At 40.6% G+C, this 21,151-nt stretch overlaps 1 protein-coding gene across 1 annotated transcript; it reads right to left on the minus strand.

The window, feature by feature from the left end:
• Positions 1 to 2,049: 2,049 nt before the first annotated feature.
• On the minus strand, positions 2,050 to 20,608 carry LOC137096820 (tumor necrosis factor ligand superfamily member 4-like). Its single transcript, XM_067467050.1, has 3 exons — positions 20,366 to 20,608; positions 10,394 to 10,436; positions 2,050 to 2,549 (listed from the first exon to the last, which is right to left on the minus strand). Exons 1-3 carry the CDS (start codon positions 20,543 to 20,545, stop codon positions 2,176 to 2,178), a joined length of 597 nt encoding a protein of 198 aa, XP_067323151.1. The 5' UTR covers positions 20,546 to 20,608; the 3' UTR covers positions 2,050 to 2,175.
• Positions 20,609 to 21,151: the final 543 nt, after the last annotated feature.

Here is a 21,151-nt window from a genome sequence, read left to right on the forward strand (position 1 = left end):
GTTCTAATTAATATCTGGTGCAACATACGGCAGGAACAATATTCTAAGATAGGATAGTAACTCAGGGTGCTGATCTAACCAAGCTCACAACAACAACAACAACAACAACAACAACAACAACAACAACAACAATGTATTTATTACTGGCCTCTTCTCACAGCTTGAGGTGGTGCATAATACAATGAACATACATAATTAAAGTAAAATACATTAAGTGAAAAGTATATATTAAAATATATTGTTATAAAATACATATTAAAATACATGAAACAAAGACTACAATAGACATGGAATATGAATTAAAAATGTATAGTTAGAAACATACTAAGTGGTTTTATGAGAAAATATAGGCATTCAGTCATATCTTAATAGCTGATTTAGCTGTCAAAGCTCTTCTGGCAGGTCGCTCCACAATCTTGGGGCAGTCAATGAAAAGGTCCTCTGGTTGGGTTGGGTTCTGGCTGATTGGAGTAAGCGTCCCTCAAAGAACCAAAGTGTCCGGAGGTAATTGTATTGGGGAAGAAGATTCTGTAAGTAATCTGGATTTTAAAGATCAAAACTAACACTTTGTACTTTTCCCCAGGACCCAAATGGCAGCCAGTGGAGTATAAGGGCCTCATCACACTTATCAATTTAAGCATCCTAGGACACTTGCCAGCCAGTTGAGGGATGGATAGATGGGCATGCAGCCTATCACATGATGAAACATCAACTTCCAGCAGAAGTTCTGGCCCCAACCAATATGGAAACATCTTAGGACACTTCCTTATCAACATGGGAAGGCTTCCAATGGAGCCAACACACGTCTGCCCAGTTGGGTGATGCTACCCTCACTTGCTAGCAAAATGGCACGGGGGGGGGGGGGGCTTGGCATGTGTGATGAAGTTCCTTGTGTGTTATGCTCACTCCTAGATGTTCCCATAACCAAACTGGCTGCTGTGTTTTGAACTCCTTGGTGTTTCTGAACTTGGTACAGAGATACCAGCTCATGCTCTACCATCTTTAGGGCCTTCAATTCTAGGAATGGGCACTGCCGGCTATCATATCTACCTGGGCGGACATTTGAAGACACAGAACCAGGGGCACTCCCAAGATGCAAACACAGTATTTCTGGAGTAGTATAACCAGAACTGGTTGATACACCTCCATCCCCACATTTGGAGTCTTAATGGCAAGCACCTCTGTCTTGTCTGGATTCAGTTTCAAATTGTGTCCCTTCATCCAGACCATTATCTCCTCCAGGCATTCATTCAAAGGAAACATGTTATCCTTAGATAAAGCTGTTTTTGAAAACACTGAAAAATATATCTGGGTGTCATCAGTGTACTGATAGCACTCTTCCCATGCATCCAGATGATCTCTTCCAGTAGTTTTATGTAAATGTTAAAAAGCATTGAGGATAGAACAGTGACGATGTCAGATGGAGTCCTGAGCCATATTTCTGTATTCTCATGGAAATGAATTCTTCTCATTGTTTGCAATGAGAATGTTATCACCATTCCCAAAGCAGATATGTTTTTCCTCTATAACTGTGGCTTATGACCTAGCATAAATATTTTGCATGTTCTGAGTAATAGTATGCCACAAGAGCATATTTCCTTGATAAAGGCTCAGACTTACAAAATATTTTGCAGCTAACAAAACCAAGACGTATCAGTGAGAATCTCAGGAAAGCCTGTGGAATCTAATAAAATTATAATTTTAGAAAGATGGAGCTGGTCTGAAATTGCTTTTCCTCTGTGGAAAATATCTCATTTGCATTTACTCTAGCTACAGGAAGCTTTTCCTATTTTATCCCAAACAATAATTCTATATTTCTGTCACGGCATCACTTAAAGACACTCAAAATATTTTCCGTTATTTCAGCCACACATGTGAACCAGGCCACTTTGGAGGAAAGAGAGCATTATTTTGTTTTCACACCCACACAGTTTTTTAGACCAGGAAATGAGCTTGATTTCAGCAAAAAGGAGAAGGAACCTCATAGAAATGACACAAAGGGAGGAAAATGGAAACAGATAAACTGCAGGCATTTCATGGTTCATTTATAAAATTAACTCAGAGAATATTTCTAAGACACATCAAGTAATAACCAGTCATAATAAGATTAATTTAGAATCAGTAACTCATTGTAGAGCATTGTCTAAGTGCACTATGAAATCGTTATATTGCTTTCTACATTTTGGAATAGCAATATGAAGGAGGAGTTAACATAATGAGGCTCAGTGTCAGGTCCTGTTTGGAGGTGTCATAATTAGAATCATTATATTTTAAAAATATTTCATCTTCAGAACGAAACTCGTGCACTATGACTTCTTTCACTTCTGTCTTCTGGCCATGGGAGGTAATGGTCAGGAATTTCTCTCCAGGCTGATGGTAGACGCCAAGCATCAGAGAATCCTTTGCCCCCTTCAGTCTGATGATTCCCTCCAGGAAAACCAGGTAGAAACCATCACAGTGGATTGGGATGGAGCATTTCAAATCATTGACATCCATTGTTCCATCCTTCTTTTTAATTCCAATCGCTTTCTTGCAGATGATAGATTGATCTGGAATGCAAGAAATACCAAAGAAAGCCATGGATTCATCATAGAATAATAGATTTGGAAGAGACCACATAGACCATCCAGTCCAACCCCCTGCCATGCAAGAAAAGCACAATCAAATACCCCAAAGAGATGGCCATCCAGCCTCTGTTTAAAAGCTTCCAAAGAAGGAGCTTCTACCACACTCCAAGGCAGAGAATTCCACTGTTGAAGAGCTCTTACAGTCAGGAAGTTCTTCCTAATGTTCAGGTGGAATCTCCTTCCCTGTAATTTGAACCCATTGCTCCTAGTTTCCAGGGCAACAGAAAACAAGCCTGCTCCCTCTTCTTTATGACATCCTTAGACATATTTATAAGTGCCTATCATGCCTGCTCTCAACCTTCTTTTCTGCAGGCTAAACATACTCAGATCTTTTAAATGCTCTTCCTAGGGCATGGCCTCTATACCTTTGATCATTTTAGTTGCTCTCCTCTGGACATCTAGCTTGTCAATATCTCCGTGGTGCCCAAAATTGGACATCAACCACAAAGAAACAAGGTTTTCTTACAAAATAATTACAAATGATCAAGTGTGATGTTAGGGTGAATTTGGAACAGAGATACATTTTGGGTTTCATCCCTGACTGCACAAGTTTCCAGCTCTCAATGAGCAGTTAGCCTAGATAGATTAGAATGAGGGATTCCTTCCCCAATTTCCTCAAGCAAGCTTATCTTAAGAAGGGGCTTGGGGGGATGTCTTACTCATCTTTGCATGCCACTATCTCCTCCCCCTTTGAATACTTAACAATGTGATCTCGTCAGGGGAAAACGTAACCTCCTCTTTAAAGGTACTTTATATACTCGAGTATAAGCCAACCTGAATATAAGCCGAGGCACCTAATTTTACCACAAAAAACTGGGAAAACTTATTGACACGAGTATAAGCCAAGGGTGGGAAATGCAGCCGCTACGGGCAATTTCAAAATAAAAATAGATATCAATAAAATTCTATTAATTGAGGCATCAGCTGGTTAAATGGTTTTGAATATTTACATAGAACTGTATTTTAAGATAAGACTGCCCAACTCTGATTAAACTATTATTCTGATCTTCTTCAATGTAAATGTGCTTACATATCCTTCCAATAATAATAGAGTAAAATAATAAATGTAATAATAATACGGTAAAATACTGTAAATATAATAATAGGAACACATTAGGTAAAATAATAAATGTAATAAAAACTAATACTAATAACAGAGTAAAATAATAAATATCATTGACTTGAGTATAAGCCGAGGGGAGCTTTTTCAGCCTAAAAAGGGGGCTGAAAAACTAGGCTTATACTCAAGTATATACAGTATTTTTATTGCCCTGGTGAGGCCATGTGGTCAGAGTTCTCCATATTGGCCTGCCCCTTTTCTCCTTTTGTCTTCTCTAGAGTGAGGAGGCACCTTGCCATTGTCCTGGCAAGATGTAGTAGATATAGCTGTTTTATTATTTTTCTTTTTTCCTTATCCTTAGAAGACAGCTCAGTGAAGCTAGTTAGCTCCAATAATTTTTCTATCAATAATGGATTTTAAAAAAATCTGTAATGAACATATTATTTTTGATCCTATGAAGTTGTGGATCTGCAATCCTGTTCCATCCTGTTGAATGGAAGCCAATCCTTGCTCACTACATGTAAGTTTCTGCTGCTTATGAAGTTTGCTACTGGCACTCTGCTAGATTTTTGTGGAATCACCCCCAGAGAGGGTTATTTTTGAGCCTATCAGCTCCTGATTCCCAATAATAAATAACTGACAAACCAATAAAAGACATGAAAGAACATGAGGGATGAACTGCAGCTTTTCCAGGCAGCTGAATTCATCACATAGTTTTTGTTGCTGAGACTTATGACTGTGGTTCGTAACTCAGGTGGGGTGCAAGTTCTGATGAAGCTTGTCATGCTTTTGAAACATGCCTACAAACATGCCCAAAACAAATTTTGCCAAGAAAGATCCATCTTAGAGTCACATAAACCAGAAAAAGTTGAGGGTACACAACAAAACAAACAAGCCATTTAGAATAATAGAGTTGAAAGAGACCAGAAGGGATACACACTGCAGCAGGAATACACACTGACGGCATGCTAAACAGATATCCATTCACTCCTGACATTTCGCCTGCATCTATGGCAAGCATCCTTAGAGGTAGTGAGGTACCTCAGAGGTAGTGAGGTATCCTCAGAGGTAGTGAGGATGCTTGCCATAGATGCAGGCAAAAGTCAGGAGAGAATGCCTCTAGACAATGGCCATATACCCCAAAAAAACCTACAACAACCCAGTGATTCTGGCCATGAAAGCCTTCGACAATACTTAGATATCCCTTCAGCCCTTATTAAAAATCTACAGAGAATGCAAGTCCACCACATTCCTAAGCAACATATTCTACTGTTGAACAGCTCTTAACATCAGAAAGATCTTCATAATGTTTACATGGTATCACGTTTCCTATGGTTTAAATCCATAGCCCCATGTCCTAATCTCTGGAGCAGCAAAAAACAAGCAGGATCCATCTTCAATATGACATCCTTTCTAACCTTCTCTTCTCCAGGCTGAACATAAGGTACTCCTAATTGCCCCTAGTACTTCATCTGCTCCATTTTATCCAAGTTGAATAGTTTATATTTTGGAGAGAAGACCAAGGCAAAGAAGGTAATGAGTAGCCCTGCCTTTTCTCTTGTACTGCTTAGTATATGTAGCTAACCAGATCCTCGGCAAAAAACACAATATACCACAGCTGTTGTAGGTGAGTGCAACAGCTCCTTCACCATCCATTTTCAATACTTTTAAGTATACGCTGAAACAACTCCAGTACATCCCGCGTCCCTTAAATCTCCCCCTATAAGTCACACAAAATGCCTGTTGCATGTTACTGGGTTCCTGCTTGCCCAACTCCAGAGGCTGGGCCTGCAGCTAAAGAGAGAGTGAGTTTTAAAAATACAAAGCAATTGGTAAGTTCTTCTTACTATTCTTATTCTTATTATAAACAACATTTTGAGTTCTTGAAAGTCTATATGAGATTACTGGCTTCCTTGAATAAGACTTCCCCATACCAAGAAGTTTATTTAAACAGTTACCAAAACTGCAGGCAGTTGGGTGTGTTCGTGTGTGAGACTTAGAAACTGGGAGTTTTCAGTATCCCACATATGATCTTCCAACACATTAGTATCTTGATCTGAACTGTCCTTATGTTCATTTGTAGACTGAGTGGAAGAGAGCACAGAAGTGAATAATCAAGCTTTGCTACTAGAGCTGACCAGCTGAGAACTTCACCTGCACTATCTAATGGGTGAGGAAAAAGATAGGGTTGGTTGGCGGTTGTATTTTCATCAAAAGCCATGATCATTCTTACATTTCACACACATGTACTATATGAACTTCCCTGTGCATTAAGAAGGCCAACCATTCAAGACAGTTCGTGGGAGACATTAGAGCAGTGGTTCTCAACCTGGGGTCCCCAGATGTTTTTGGCCTTCAACTCCCAGAAATCCTAACAGCTGGTAAATTGGCTGGGGTTTCTGGGAGTTGTAGGCCAGAAACATCTGGGGACCCCAGGTTGAGAACCACTGCATTAGAGTATATTTCGGTGGCACAGTGGGTAAAACCCTTGTGCCAGCAGGAATGAAGACCGACAGGTCACAGGTTCAAATCCGGGGAGAGGTAGATGAGCTCCCTCTATCAGCTCCAGCTCCTCATGCGGGGACATGAGAGAAGCCTCCCACAAGGATGATAAAAACATCAAAATCATCTGGGCGTCCCCTGGGCAACGTCCTTGCATGGCCAATTCTCTCACACCAGAAGCAACTTGCAGTTTCTCAAGTCACTCCTGACACGACAAAAAAAAAATTGTTTTCATTCCTTCCACTTCAATGCCTTCCCCGTCATAGTTTTATCCTTTGTGGTGGTGAGCCATGCAAAGCAAAGAACAGAAGGAAAGGAAGGAGGGAAGCCAGGAAAAGAATGACATGATGTATGGCGATAGGTCTCAGATGAGAACAAGTGTTGACAATATACAGAAGACAGAGCAATAGAATAGAGAGGATTTTCCAACCTGGATATTTTTTAAAATAAAATTATCATTTTGTCTAGATTCTAGACAACTATGACCCAAGGGCCGGATACGGCCCTCCAAGGTCATTTACCCGGCCCTCGCTCAGGATCCACCTAAGTCTGAAATTACTTGAAAGCACACAACAACAACAACAACAACAATCCTATCTCATCAGCCAAAAGCAGGCCCACACTCCCCACTGAAATACTAATAAGCTTATATTTGTTAAAATTATTCTTCGTTTTAATTATTGTATTGTTTTAAAGTGTTTTTGCACTACAAATAAGATATGTAAAGTGCATAGGAATTCATTCATGTTTTTTTCAAATTATAATTCGGCCCTTCGACAGTTTGAGGGACTGTGACCTGGCCCCCTCTTTAAAAAGTTTGAGGACCCCTGGTCTAGAGAATAGAGCTCATTTGGGTGTTCTTGGCAAGATTGTTCAGAGAGGATTTTGGGTCTGTCATCCTCTGAGGCTGAGAGAGTGTAACTTCCCTGAGGTTACCCTATGATTTTCCATGGCTGAGCAAGTATTTGAACCCTGCTTTCCAAAGTCATAGTTCAATACTCAAACAGTATAAAGATGTACTTTTTCAATATTGTTGTCCTGAAGGAAACAAGGAATAATGTCAGCAATTTATTCTCACCTCAGTTCCTTGAATATAACCATGATGCTTGAGACTATGTACTTTTTGTGGGTTGCTTTTTTGCACAAAAAAGATTTTATTACCGAGGAAGCAGTATTTTCTGTGCAAAAAATAGTATTTGTCTGCAGTAAAATGCTATTTTCTGTACAAAACAGAATTTTGCACACAGATTCTCAAATTGCAAAGATTTCTTGACACTTGGGAAATATGTTTTGATCATTTAAAAATATTCTTCCCTCTCTATTCCAGTAAAGTATTAATGATCTATATGAATAAAATGAAGTTTCTTACAAAAACGACTAGACAATATCCAAACAAATTTAGAAATGATGCACGACCACTGACTAAAGAAAAATTGGAAAATTGTTACAATATATGACAACTGCTGCCAGAATTGTATATGCTCAGAGTGGAAGGAACTAATCATCCCAGCACAAGAAGAACAGATGATGAAGGCCTGAGAATTAGAAAGATAGACAAATTGACTATGTGTCTTAAGGAGAAATCTTTGACTAATTTTCAGAAAGATTGGAACTTATTTGTTGTCTTGTAACCACAATGATGGGAATGTTGCCAAAATTAGAAGTGTGGTTATCCTATAATATCGTTTAAAATGAGTAGATTAAAATAAGATAATAACTATTAGATAGAAAATGGGAAGCTAATTTATCTTTTTGTTTTATTTATGTCTTTATATTTTGTTACTAGCTGTACCCGCCATGCGTTGCTGTGGCCAACCGTCCCTCCCTCTTTCTCTCCTTCTTTCCTTTTCTTTCTTTCTTTCTTTCCTTCCTTCCTTCTCTTCTTCTTCTTCCCTTCCTTCCCCTCTTTTCTTTCTATTCTTCTTTCTCCCCATTCTTCCTTCTCTACCTATTCTTGGACTGCATCTCCCAGCAGTCCTCCTGATTGATCTGTCTACCTACCTATTTATCTCTATCTAATCTAGCTATCTGGAGGATTGATGGGAGTTGCAGTCTAGGAATAGGAAATTGGAAATATGAAGGAATTGTGATGCTCTCAAATCCAAGGAGAAGAAAGCTTGCATCTTGGAAGCAGTTCATTTGGATCATCCTCCTCTCCTGAAGGGCCTGATCTAAGGGATGCTGGGAGCTATAGTCCAGAAGTGAGTGTGGATGATATGTTATTGTGTGTTTTGTTTGCTGGGAGAGTCGTTTTTGTGCATGTGTTGTAGCATCTTTTTGCTTTTGTGGCTTTTTAAGTCCCTTCTGCTGTGTTTTTCAGTGTTTTTATGAGTGATGGTCACTTATTGGCCTGATACGTGTATTGTGTCCAAATTTGGTGTCAATTCGTCCAGTGGTTTTTGAGTTATGTTAATCCCACAAATGAACATTACATTTTTATTTATATAGATTTTAATAGTCGTTCAGTTGTTGTTTAGCAGTAGTGCATAGTAAGTTGTTCTGTAGTTTTTAGCTTTATATAGCTAAATAATTCACTTGTGTGATTCTTTTTTTTTCCCTGAACAAAAATGATTTCATTGCAGATTGGAAAATTATTTATTATTTTATTATTTAGACCATTTTTACCCCGCCCTTCTCACCCCTGAAGGGGGACTCAGGGCGGCTAACACAGGCAACTAATCAATGCCAACAGCATCAAAACAACAATATAAAACAGCAATATAAAATCCATTACATAACATTTAAGCAGTGATAATTAATTAAAATTACATAACCACATAGAACAGATCACAGAATCACAGGCCATAAAGCCATTTCCAATTTTCAAACAGTCCTATTGTCCTAGTTCAGTGCCTAAAGTGCTGTTGTGCCCACTAGCCAAGGGTCTGGCTCCAAAACCACGTCTTTAGTTTTTTCCTAAAAGTAAGGAGGGAGGACGGCGATCTAATCTCGCTGGGGAGTGAATTCCATAAGCGGGGGGTCACCACCGAGAAGGCCCTGTCCCTCGTCCCCACCAGACGTGTTTGAGACGCCGGTGGGACCGAGAGCAGGGCCTCCCTAGTAGATCTTAAATTACAAAGTGGAACGTAGAGAGAGATACGTTCGGATAAGTAAGCTTAGCTGTGCTTTAATGGTTTTTATTTTTTTCGTTGGATTTTTGAGGTGTATGCTTGAGTTGGTCTGACAAGAGCTCCTTCACTTGGCATAGCTCCCTACTTTCTAAGGTGGGTTCATGGGGATAAAAGTGTTTGCAGTCACTGCAGTGATACCACAATCACAAATATGAATTCAATATTTAAGCTATCAAGTTTGGCTGACAACATAATAGATAGTGAACATGATTCCAGTCACTATTATGTTTGTTTGTTGCATACCATATACTGCCTTTTTGAATGTTTAATGTTATTGGGGGGGGGGGGCATGGTTAGGATATATATGGAAGAGGGAGCAGACTTGTTTTCTGCTGCCCTGGAGACTAGGACTCAAAGCAATGGGTTCAAATTACAGGAAAGGAGATTTCACCCGAACCTTAGGAAGAACTTCTTGACCATGACAGCTGTTTGACAGTGGAACTCTCTGTCTCAGATACTTAGAAACAATGTAAATGTAACTACACATTGCTTTCTTTTTAGTGTAATTATAATCAAACGATGGTTTTTAAAAAACATTTAAAATCCTTTTGTGACACTTCATTTCAATCTCATTTGGATTTGTCCAGGTATCATAATGCAATAAAGGAATGCAGATCAAAGTATGCTAAGGAGAAGATAGTTTTAAATCTGGAGATTAGAGCCCAGTGATCCATATTCACAAGAATAATAAACAAGAAGGCATGGGTAAACCTATGGAACTGAGAAGAGGACTGTTCTCTTACGGACTTCTTCCATACATCTTGTCTCCTCCCTGTGGTGCTTAAAAGGAAGTGGAAAAGGAAAGAAAGGAGAAGATGTACTATGCCAGGGAAAGTGGGGTTAGGGGTTTTCCTACTATTTTCCCCTGTGTAACCTGGGCCAATGTGTTGTTTCAGTCAGTGTTGAATTTGTCAAGACAGGTGCCATGAACAGGCTTTTAGGAAAGGATAGAGGCTTATCAGCAAAAAAGGGACAGCTCTAAATTCAAAACAACCTACTTCAAACCAAAGAGTTAGGACACAAATCTGAACAAAACAAAACAAAACAAACAAAAAAAACCAAAGTCAACTCACTGCTATTCTTGATAAATATCCATTGTGTCTGTGGACCTGGGCTCTGAAACAGAAATGGAACAAAACATATTATGGAAAATGTTTTCAAAGCTGGTGTGGAAATGCAAATTCAGATGGGGCATATACGAAGGAACAATATTCTGCCTACACAGCGAGAGGTCTGTTGCATGGAAAGTTTCAACGGGTCTTAGTTGTAGTCATGGATAGTGACCTATTCTTAGATGATACAGGAGTGGGTGGAGAGGTACTCTTTAGTGTGAAAAATCTTTTCTTCATCCAAGTACTGTTTCCCATGCATTGGTATTAAAGGATGCAAAAGAAATAGTAATCATGGGTATAGCACTCATAGTCTAAACCAGGGGTCCCCAAACTTTTTAAACAGGGGGCCAGATTACTGTCCCTCTGACCATTGGAGGGCCGGATTATAGTTTTAAAAAAAAACAATGACCAAATTCCTATGCACACTGCACATGTCTTATTTTGCTACTGTTATGAATCGTAATGTAAATATCTGATATGCAGGATATATTTTTATTGTTACAATCTGAACATAAAGCATAGTGATTAATCACAAAAACAATATGTAATATACATTGTGAAATATTTATTTCTAATTACAAATAAATAAAATTTTGATTTCAAGCATGTCACAGCATGTGTAACAGTCTTAATATAACAGCAGGGAATCCATGAATATGTTTACTGTTCAGCCCTCAGTGAGGACAAAACTACATAATTTGTTTGTAACTTGGGGACTGCCTGTCCAGGTTGGGTCACAGGGGTCACAGAGACGACTGTACAGAACAATAATACCTGGCAAAGTCAATGAAAGATTAAATGTCTCTGATCTTGAATGCTAAGCAGGGCCAGTTCTGGTTAGTATTTGGATGGGAAGCCACAAATGAATAGCAGGTGCTCTATTTCAGAGAAAGAAACTGACAAAACTATTTTTGAGTATTTCCTCTCAAAGAAAACCCTATTAAATTCATGGGGTCACCATAAATAAAAGGAGAACTCTACACACACCCAACCATGGGCTGCTGAAAGCAATATAGGAATACATAGAAAAAGGTAGCTTTAGCATTTCTGAAAATAAAATAGTTCCAATGAAAATGAGGAAAAAAATTATATTTTCTGTCATTTTGAAAGGAGTTTTTTGGCATATGTAAGCATGAGTCCCCTTTCAGGGGGAGAAGGGCAAGGTATAAATATAGGAAATCAATCTATATAAATAAAAATGTAATGTTCATTTGTGGGATTAACAGAAATCAAAAACCACTGGACACTTAACAATCCAATGTATGTCCTTCACTCAAAAAAATTGATTTTGACATTTGGGAGTTGTAGTTCCTGGGATTTATAATCAAAGAACATTCTGAACCCCCCCCCCCCCCCCCACGATGGAATGGAACCAAACTTGGCACACAGTTCTCCCATGACCAACAGAAAACACTGGAATGGTGGGCAGTGTCCTTTGGTTTTGGAGTTGTAGTTTACCTACATCCAGAGATCACTGTGGACTCAAACAATGTTGGATCTGGACCAAACTTGGTCGGACCAGGCTTCCCCCTCTTTCCTTCCTTCCTTCCTTCCTTCCTTCCTTCCTTCCTTCCCCTTCCCCCTTTCTCTCCCCTTCCCCTTCCTTCTCCTTTCCTCTCCCTCCTTCCTTCCCTCCCTTCCTTTCCCTCCTTCTTCCTTCTCTCCATGGGGACACCGGTCCAGACGTTGCCTCCGCTTGTTCTCCTGGCATGGCTGGGAGGGAAGCAGGAGGCGTCTCGTGGCCACGGAGAACAAGAGAGTGCAGCAGAAGGAGATCCACAGCCATGAGGCACCTCCTGTTCCCCTCCCAACCGCGCCAGGAGAACAAGCAGAGGCGGCGCCGGGTGGGCGTGGCCAGGCAACACTGGCTTCCCCGGGCCGGGGAAGGGAAGGAAGGAAAGAAGAAGGAAAGGAAGGGAGGGAAGGAGGGAGGGGAAAGGAGAAGGAAGGGGAAGGGGAGTGAAAGGGGCAAGGGGAAGGAAGGAAGGAAAGAAAGAAAGAGGGAGAGGCCTGGTCCGGCGCGACCCCGCCTAAAGCCGCTGCAGAGGGAGAAAACGGCAAGGGGCTTTGCGCCAGCCCAGGCCAGGCCGCGCGGGCCGGATAAAAGCCCTTGGCGGGCTGCATCCGCCCCGCGGGCCTGAGTTTGGGGACCCCTGGTTTAAACTGATGGGCCTTTCCCCAAGATAGTTAGTAATTTTAGATATGAGGCCAGGAGCAATAACTGGCTTTTCATATCAAGTACAGATATTCCTAGAAAAGGTTTATAATTTCATTCCTAAGAGATCATGTACCACTCTGCTTTCCCTCTCCTCTGCTAGTTCTCAATTTCGCATTTGTTTAGTGACAATTTTGTTTGTACTACATTGTGTTACTACCAGTACACGAACCGGAACTGTGGCACAGCTAGCTGGGAGTCAGCTGCATTAAGATCACTACTGACCGAAAGGTCATGAGTTCGAAGCCAGCCTGGGTCGGAGTGAGCTTCTGACCAATTTTGTGTAGCTTGCTGTCGACTATTGCAGCCCTAAAAACAGTTGCATCTGTCAAGTAGAAAATTTAGGTACCACGTATGCAGGGAGGCAAATTTAACTAATTTACGAGGTGATAAAAATCTCCAGCAAGCATGCAAAGAATAAGGAATTACCTAATCAGTGTCACAAATGGTCAGTGAAAGGACAGCTCCCCTAGTGGCCAGAATACCCTCAAGAAAAGCTGGAATGCTAAATTGCCTCTGTGTCTGTCTATATATGTTGTGTGTCTATGGCATTGTAATCCGCCCTGAGTCCCCTGCGGGATGAGAAGGGCAGAATATAGATACTGTAAAAAAAAACCTTCATTCCTCCTTTCCCAGTTTAATCCCATCCTTCTTTAGTATGTGGGATGTTTCTATGTTCCTTTCAGTTTTCTTAATAGTAGCTATATTAGATAATGTAAATTCCCTTATACCTATATCCATTCTCTCCTGGATCTAAAGATTGAGTTTTAGGACCTCTTCTCATATATATTGGCAGCTGTGACGGGTTTTTATAGTTTAGCCATGAAGCCAGATGGCTCCATCACACTCCAGAGAACTACTTCCAGGGTGGCTCCATGGTTGAGCTGCCGCCGCTGTCAACAAAATAACAGTAGCGAACAATGGCAGACTCCCCATCTTTCCATAAGTAAAGATGGGTCAAGCTGCTGAAAACAGACTTCCCTCCATGTGATGAGGCAGGGAGGAAGCCGTAAAAGAGCGGGGTAGAGAGATCGCCACACTCCCTATGCGGGCACCACCAGCACGTGGCAAGACAGACCAATTCTGGTGATGCATGTGATGAGGTGATAAATCTCAATCTGCATTTTTCTTACTCATGGAATTATAGAGTTGGAAGAGACCACAGGCACCATCTAGACCAGGCCTACTGCACAACTTGGCAGTAGGAAGGAGCCAAAATTCAATAGGGTAAGGTTTTTAGCATGTTGATGAGAGTGCCTTTCACTCAGAACAAGTAGCAAAGTGGATTCGCCTCCATTTTCACACCGTCCTTCAGCATGGTGGTGAGTTGCATCCCTTCTTTGGAGAAAAGAAGTGCCTTAGTTTGTGCTTTCACCACTCGTCCTTTCTCTTTGCCTTTGGATTTCTACTGTTGTCTCCTTTTCCTATGGAAGGAAAACCTAACAATTTTGTGCTGTTCATATCCCTCACTTTTGAGGGAGAACTTTGCTACCCCACAACAACTTCATGGTGAAGCTATGTTTCTCCCACACAAATGAGGGAAATGAACACCGGAGGAGGAGGCAGCAACAGAGGCAACCAAGAGGCAAAGAAAAAAGAAGAGCGGTGTAGCTAAGTTACTCCCTCACAAGTGAATGGTGTGGATTTGGTGGTTTGCTGGCAGATGAAAAGATGGCAGAGGCAAAGAGAAAGAACGGGCAACAGAGGCAAAAACTGCAGCCTTTCTCCTACTCCTTCTAAAATGGCCAATCTAAATTTTAAGATAATATGGATTCCCAGATTCCAACCTCCCTGAATAAAGGTCCCTTTCTCTTTATAATTTCATCCCTGCTCTCTTCTAACAACCTCCCCAAGCTGCATTCCTGAGACCTACACTTTCAGCATCTTATTTATTTATTTATGTATTTATTTCAGACGTTTATGTCCTGTCCATTCTTGACCTCCGAAGAGGGACTCTGGACAGCTACCAACAGGCACAATTCAATGCCAAACACAGTATAAGCATATAAAACTCAATCAATTATCTAGAAACAATATAAATATACATTAAAACAATTTGTCGCGTTAAAAATGTCATCCAAGTCAGTCCCAGTTGCAATCAATAAAACTCATATTCGCCAGTAAAATCAGTCTAATCTTCAAACACTTTCTCCCATAGCCAGGATTTAAGTTAAGCATCTTGACTGGATCTATTTGTGCCCCCCCCCCCTCCCTTTGCCACAGGTTAGTTTGGTAACTTTGGGGCATAAAGAAAGCAAACATGGAGCTGTAAAATGTTGGAAGAGGGAATGACAGGTTCTGATTGCTATTCAACTGTAGGGCTGCATGTGATCCTTCTCCTCCAGGGTCTTCCCCCTCCTCCTCTCTGTTTGGAAGTCCCCAAATGGAGAGGAGGAGGAAGAATTGCCCAGAGGAGAAGGGCAAGAGGGTGGTCCCGGGGCTCGGCCACTATTCCAGGGGACGGGACTAAAGAAGGCAACGTCGCAAGCCCTCTGAAATGGCCAGGCGACCCCTCTGGGGATCGCGAACCCCAGGTTGAGAACCGCTGAACTAGACTCTTCTCAGGGGGAAAAATCAGAGATGGCTGAGCATATCAAAACTGCCTCACACAACTCATAAGGCAGTGATGGGCAAATGCAACCTGCCAGCTGCATACATACCATTGAACACACATTTGTTGCCCATGAATACCCTCCCCCCAATTCAGCCCCCAAGATGACATGTCTAAATCCTTTCTATAACAAATCCACACTGAAAACATACAAAATACCCCCAGCTGTAAACAGAACTATCCCTGGAACTCCACTGTATCTATTTTATTTGTTGTTGTTTATTCGTTCACTCACTTCCAACTCTTTGTGACCTCATGGACCAGCTCACACCAGAGCTCCCTGTCAGCCATCACCACCTCCAGCTCTTTCAGAATCAAGCCAGTCACTTCAAGGATACCATCCATCCATCTTGCCCTTGGTTGGCCCTCTTCCTTTTTCCTTCTATTTTCCCAAGCATCATGGTCTTCTCCAAGCTTTCCTGTCTTCTCATGATGTGTTCAGAGTACTTTATCTTTGCCTCTAATATCCTTCCCTCCAATGAGCAGTTGGGCTTTATTTCCTGAAGTATGGGCTGGTTGGATCTTCTCACAGTCTAAGGCACTCTCAGACTTTTCCTCCAACACCACAGTTCAAAAGCATCTATCTTCCTTCTCTCAGTCTTCCTTATGGTCCAGCTCTCACATCCATAGGTTACTACGGGGAATACAATTGCTTTAACTATGCGGATCTTCATTGCCAGAGTGATGTCTCTACTCTTCACTATTTTATCAAGATTGGTCATTGCTCTCCTCCCAAGAAGTAAACGTCTTCTGATTTCCTGGTTGCATTTTTGATAAAACTACTATAGTTTCTATAAAAACAATACCAAGGTAGTAATAATGGTAGTAAAAAAAATCTAACAAAGTGATGAATTTGCATAATTTTATTATAATTATATATTTTATATTACATGTCATGTTACTAATAATATTAAAGTATAACGGTATAGTACAATATGGTAATATATAATCCTAATATTGTGCTATGGTGATATGTATTTACATATTACTTGTAAGCCGCTCTGAGTCCCCTTCAGGGTGAGAAAGGCAGCATATAAATGTCATAAATACGAGGGGTATTTTAAAGTAAGGTCCGTTGGAACATAAGTACACAATGAAAGTTCATTTCGAAAAAGTAAATTTATTTTCAGAAAGTACATACTTCTCTCTATTTTTCGACATAGTTGCCAAGTTTGTTCAAACACTTATCATACCTCTGAACCAATTTTAAAACACCCTCTTCATAAATCCTCGCTTCAACTGTAGCCACCAAATCGTCTGTAATCAAAGAAGGGCGACCGGAGTGGTCCTCATCATGGATGTTGTCACAGCCATCTTTGAATTGTCGTACCCACTTGCTCACTTTGCTTTCACTCATAACAGTATCACCGTACACTTCACAAATCTGTCGATGAATTTCTGCAGAAGACAGGTTCCTTGCTGACAAAAACCGTATCACTGAGCGAACCTCACATGCGGAGGGTGAATGGATAGTCTTAAACATTTTTAAAGCACAGAACAGAACCGTACAGGTTAGCTACAGAGCGGAAACTGAGCACAGTTGTTCCCGAGGCATGCCGGTACACGACGCACGCGCTCGTTGCAGTATGCACACGAACTACTAGTGTCTACAACAAAACGGACCTTACTTAAAAAAATACCCCTCGTATATAAATATTTTCATTGGAATCCTCAAAATGGCAACAGGAAATGATGCAATATCACTTCCAGTTGCCATTTTAGGAAGGGATGGGTCAAAGAAAATGTTTGGGGTGCAACCCATGGGTGGGATCAGAAGTGGGAAAATTGGCTCATGCTCACCATACTGTGGACCACTCCCTACCCTGTAAGAAGTTTGAGGTGTGGTAGGGCAAAAATAATTATGGATTTTTTTTCCAAACTAAAGCACTGATGGCTTCTGGTTGCAACAAAAGAATCTCTGGGCACAGCGTTGACTCCCACCATTGCTCTAATTCTTATAGGAATGGGGTTAAAGGTGCAAAATGTGCAGTCACCATTGCTTCCAATCACTGTGCAAGAAACAAGTCAATGAGAGTAGTCTCCCTACAATTAATGCCTATTTCAAGTTCTGTGAGTCAATGTTACAAATCTGCCAGAAGTGCTTATGTATGACAAACCATTGTTGCTGGCATCAGCTATCATTAGTACTCTTGTACCAGGAATAAGCACTACAGTAATTTATATGGTTCCTCTTGCAAGTTAAACTTTAGTTTCACAGGTTTCATGTCATCAGTTCAAATATTTCTGATAAAACTACTATAGTTTCTATAAAAATGATACCAAGGCTGGTATATAGTGGTACAGTAGAGTCTCGCTTATCCAACGTCCTGTATTATCCAACGCAGTCTGCCTCCCACCCGGAATAATGTCCAAGGTGGCGGAAAGAAAGAACCCTTGTCTGTTTTGGTGCTAAATTTGCAAATACAGTAATTACTTCATAACATTACTGTGTATTGAACTGCTTTTTCTGTTGATTTGTTGTAAAACATGATGTTTTGGTACTTAATTTGTAAAATCATAACATAATTTGATATTTAATAGGCTTTTCCTTAATCCCTCCTTATTATCCAACAATTTCACTTATTCAACATTCTGTTGGCCCATTTATGTTGGATAGGCTAGACTCTACTGTAGTAAAAAATAAATCTAACAAAGTGATGAATTTGCATAATTAACATTTGGAATAATAATTTGCATAATATAGCAATGATATTACAAGCTCTGAAGGACTGGAATTAGGCTCATAGGGTTGCCAAAATGGAAATATTCAAGGTGTTTTTTTTAAAAAAAATCTTTGTAATTCTTTGAAATTTACAAGATTGTTAAAAACATTGATAACAAAGCTTGCCCTGATGTTCTTTGTGCAGTAATAAATCCAGTTATGTTCTTAATAAAGGTTGAAAAAACCTGAAAATTTGTGTAATCAGATACAAGGTCTATATAGGTCAAACAAAAAAGAAACCAAAACAGATATATAGCTCAGAGGGAAAAGGCCACAACTTTGTTTGGTTACAGCTGGATCCAGACATCAACCAACCCAACTATTGATTGATGAATCCACAGAGCCAGCCTGGGTCCAAATCCCCTAGGATAGTTTGAAATACTGGACCAAACTCATTCATAGTCTCTCAGCAGCAGGAGGTTGGAAAGCTATTATATAGTGTTGGGCCAGTCTGACTCCAAATCACACCCCTAAGTCTCCCAATGGTCTTAGTTTGCCATGGACTTCCAATCCTGGATCTGAAGTATGTCAAGCACTGTCAAGAAGAAATTTAGGTACCACCTACGCAGGGAGGCTAATTTAACTAATTTACGATGCCATAAAAATCTCCAGCAAGCCTGCAAAGAATGAGGAAATACTTCATCAGTGTCACAAATGGACGGTGAAGCAACAGCTCCCCTGGTGGCCAGAATACCCTCATGAAAAGTCGGAATGTTAAATTGCCTCTGTGTCTGTCTATATATGTTGTGTGTCTATGGCATTGAATGCTTGCCATGTATATGTACATTGTAATCCACTCTGAGTCCCCTGCAGGGTGAGAAGGGCGGAATATAAATACTGTAAATAAATAAATAAACACACACATATCCATACACAAACACACACACTAATGAGAACTGGTAAATTCTGCAATTTATTAATATGAGATGGAAGTTTATAATGTTCATTGTGTTAAAAATGAGTGTTGAGATTTACCAGCAAATACCTCAGGTAAAATGTAAATGTTCATTATATTTTCTCTGTGTGTAGCACTTAAAATATGCATTATTCTAATAACAGCCGATATGGAAAAGGCTGTAATACGTCACTCTTGCAAAAGTGAAAGCAATAAAATAACCTGTAATGGGTTGCCTAATGATAACAAGAGGAAGTCATGTGGTTATTATATATATATATATTTGTGCCCAAGACTGATTTCAAATACAATTTCCTCAGAAGTGCATTTGCACCATACTGCTGTCCAGTTTTCTTTTGTTTCATTTTTTTATACACATGGTGTTCCACAGCCCAAATAATGGGACTATTTCTGATTATTTGGTAGTAAGATTACTTATGGTAATGCTATAACTGAAAACAGGCCCATGGTGGGGAAACTATAATGGGGAAACTATGATGACAACAAATTGGGAGGGATAGCCAATACTCCAGAGGACAGGAGCAGAAGTCAAAACGATCTTGACAGATTAGAGAGATGGGTCAAAACTAACAAAATGAAGTTCAACAGGGACAAATGCAAGATACTCCACTTAGGCAGAAAAAACGAAATGCAAAGATACAGAATGGGGGACAATGCCTGGCTCGAGAGCAGTACGTGTGAAAAAGATCTTGGGGTTCTCGTGGACAACAAGTTAAACCTGAGCCAACAATGTGATGTGGCAGCAAAAAAAGCCAATGGGATTTTGGCCTGAATAAATAGGAGCATAGTGTCTAGGTCTAGAGAAGTCATGCTACCCCTCTATTCCGCTTTGGTTAGATCACACCTGGAATATTGTGTCCAATTCTGGGCACCACAATTGAAGAGAGATATTGACAAGCTGGAAAGTGTCCAGAGAAGGGTGACTAAAATGATCAGGGGTCTGGAGAACAAGCCCTATGAGGAGCGGCTTAAGGAGCTGGGCATGTTTAGCCTGAGGAAGAGAAGGCTGAGAGGAGACATGATAGCCATGTATAAATATGTAAGAGGAAGCCACAGGAAGGAGGGAGCAAGCTTGTTTTCTGCTGCCCTGGAGACTAGGACATGGAACAACGGCTTCAAACTACAAGAAAGGAGATTCCATCTGAACATGAGGAAGAACTTCCTGACTGTGAGAGCCATTCAGCAGTGGAACTCTCTGCCCCGGAGTGTGGTGGAGGCTCCTTCTTTGGAAGTTTTTAAACAGAGGCTGGATGGCCATCTGTCAGGGGTGCTTTGAATGCAATGTTCCTGCTTCTTAGCAGGGGGTTGGACTGGATGGCTCTTCCAACTCTATGATTCTAACTATGCTTCTTTATCAGAAAATACATTAAAACACCAAATATACAAAACCTATGGGCCTCTGCATAGAAAGAGGCCCATAAGGAAGCTATAATCAAGTACAACACTATAGGCTTCTTGTGTGCACTTACCTTGAAGTAGCACAAACCAACAAGGACTAGGCAGATGAGCAAGACTATCCACTGCAGAATCATGAACCCAAACTGCAGTGAGGGTCGCCTGGTTTGTTTCCTATTCTCATCCTCTGCTGGTGTCCCTTCCAGCCCTTTGGACTCCATCTCCAGTTGTTCCTCCATACAGCTACCTTCCATTGAAAATGTGCAAAAGGAAAGAAAACCACCTTCCACTCAAGAGAGAAAAACACCCTGTAGCCAAATAGCTACGATGTACCAGGAATCGCTATGAAGTATCATTAAGAGATCCTTTTAAACTTATAAACAGACAGAGGTGGGGGACTTCTTTGTGACTAATCTGACATTTCCCTTTCTTATCTCTCCTCTCACTCCCTCTGGGGGAATGTGGCAGCTCATATTTAAGATATCCCAATTCATTTTTAAATACAAATATCTAACTTGATTCCCAAAGATACTGGTCAACAATAAATGTACAAAAAGTTTCTCACTACTGTCTACCCTTGGGTAAAATTTCCCTTAAAGTACAAGCAAGTTTCAAAAGTGTGACATATCAAAAGATGTGAAGGGAACAGGATTTTCTGTCACTACAAGAATGTGTCGCTGACTATAAGACAATTGTTATTTGCTGCCATGTAAAATCCAATTTATAGGCTAGAGACAAAAAAAAAAAAAAAAGAGTCAGGAAAGTTGGATCACACCAGGAGTTGTCATATAGAGATGCTCGGTGCCACTGAATTTATATATATACTAGCCGTCCCCTGCCACACGTTGCTGTGGCCCACA

This window comes from Anolis sagrei, chromosome 4, assembly GCF_037176765.1.
Source record: "Anolis sagrei isolate rAnoSag1 chromosome 4, rAnoSag1.mat, whole genome shotgun sequence".
NCBI classification, from domain to species: Eukaryota; Metazoa; Chordata; class Lepidosauria; order Squamata; family Dactyloidae; genus Anolis; species Anolis sagrei.

Bases quoted from the DNA above. Each gene is read 5' to 3' on its own strand.
- LOC137096820 (XM_067467050.1), bottom strand. From the start codon at position 20,545: ATGGAAGGTAGCTGTATGGAGGAACAACTGGAGATGGAGTCCAAAGGG. The intron at 10,437-20,365 runs GTAAGTGCACAC...TTTCTGTTTCAG, and splicing joins TTGGTTTGTGCTACTTCAAG to AGCCCAGGTCCACAGACACA. The intron at 2,550-10,393 runs GTGAGTTGACTT...CTTGCATTCCAG, and splicing joins GATATTTATCAAGAATAGCA to ATCAATCTATCATCTGCAAG.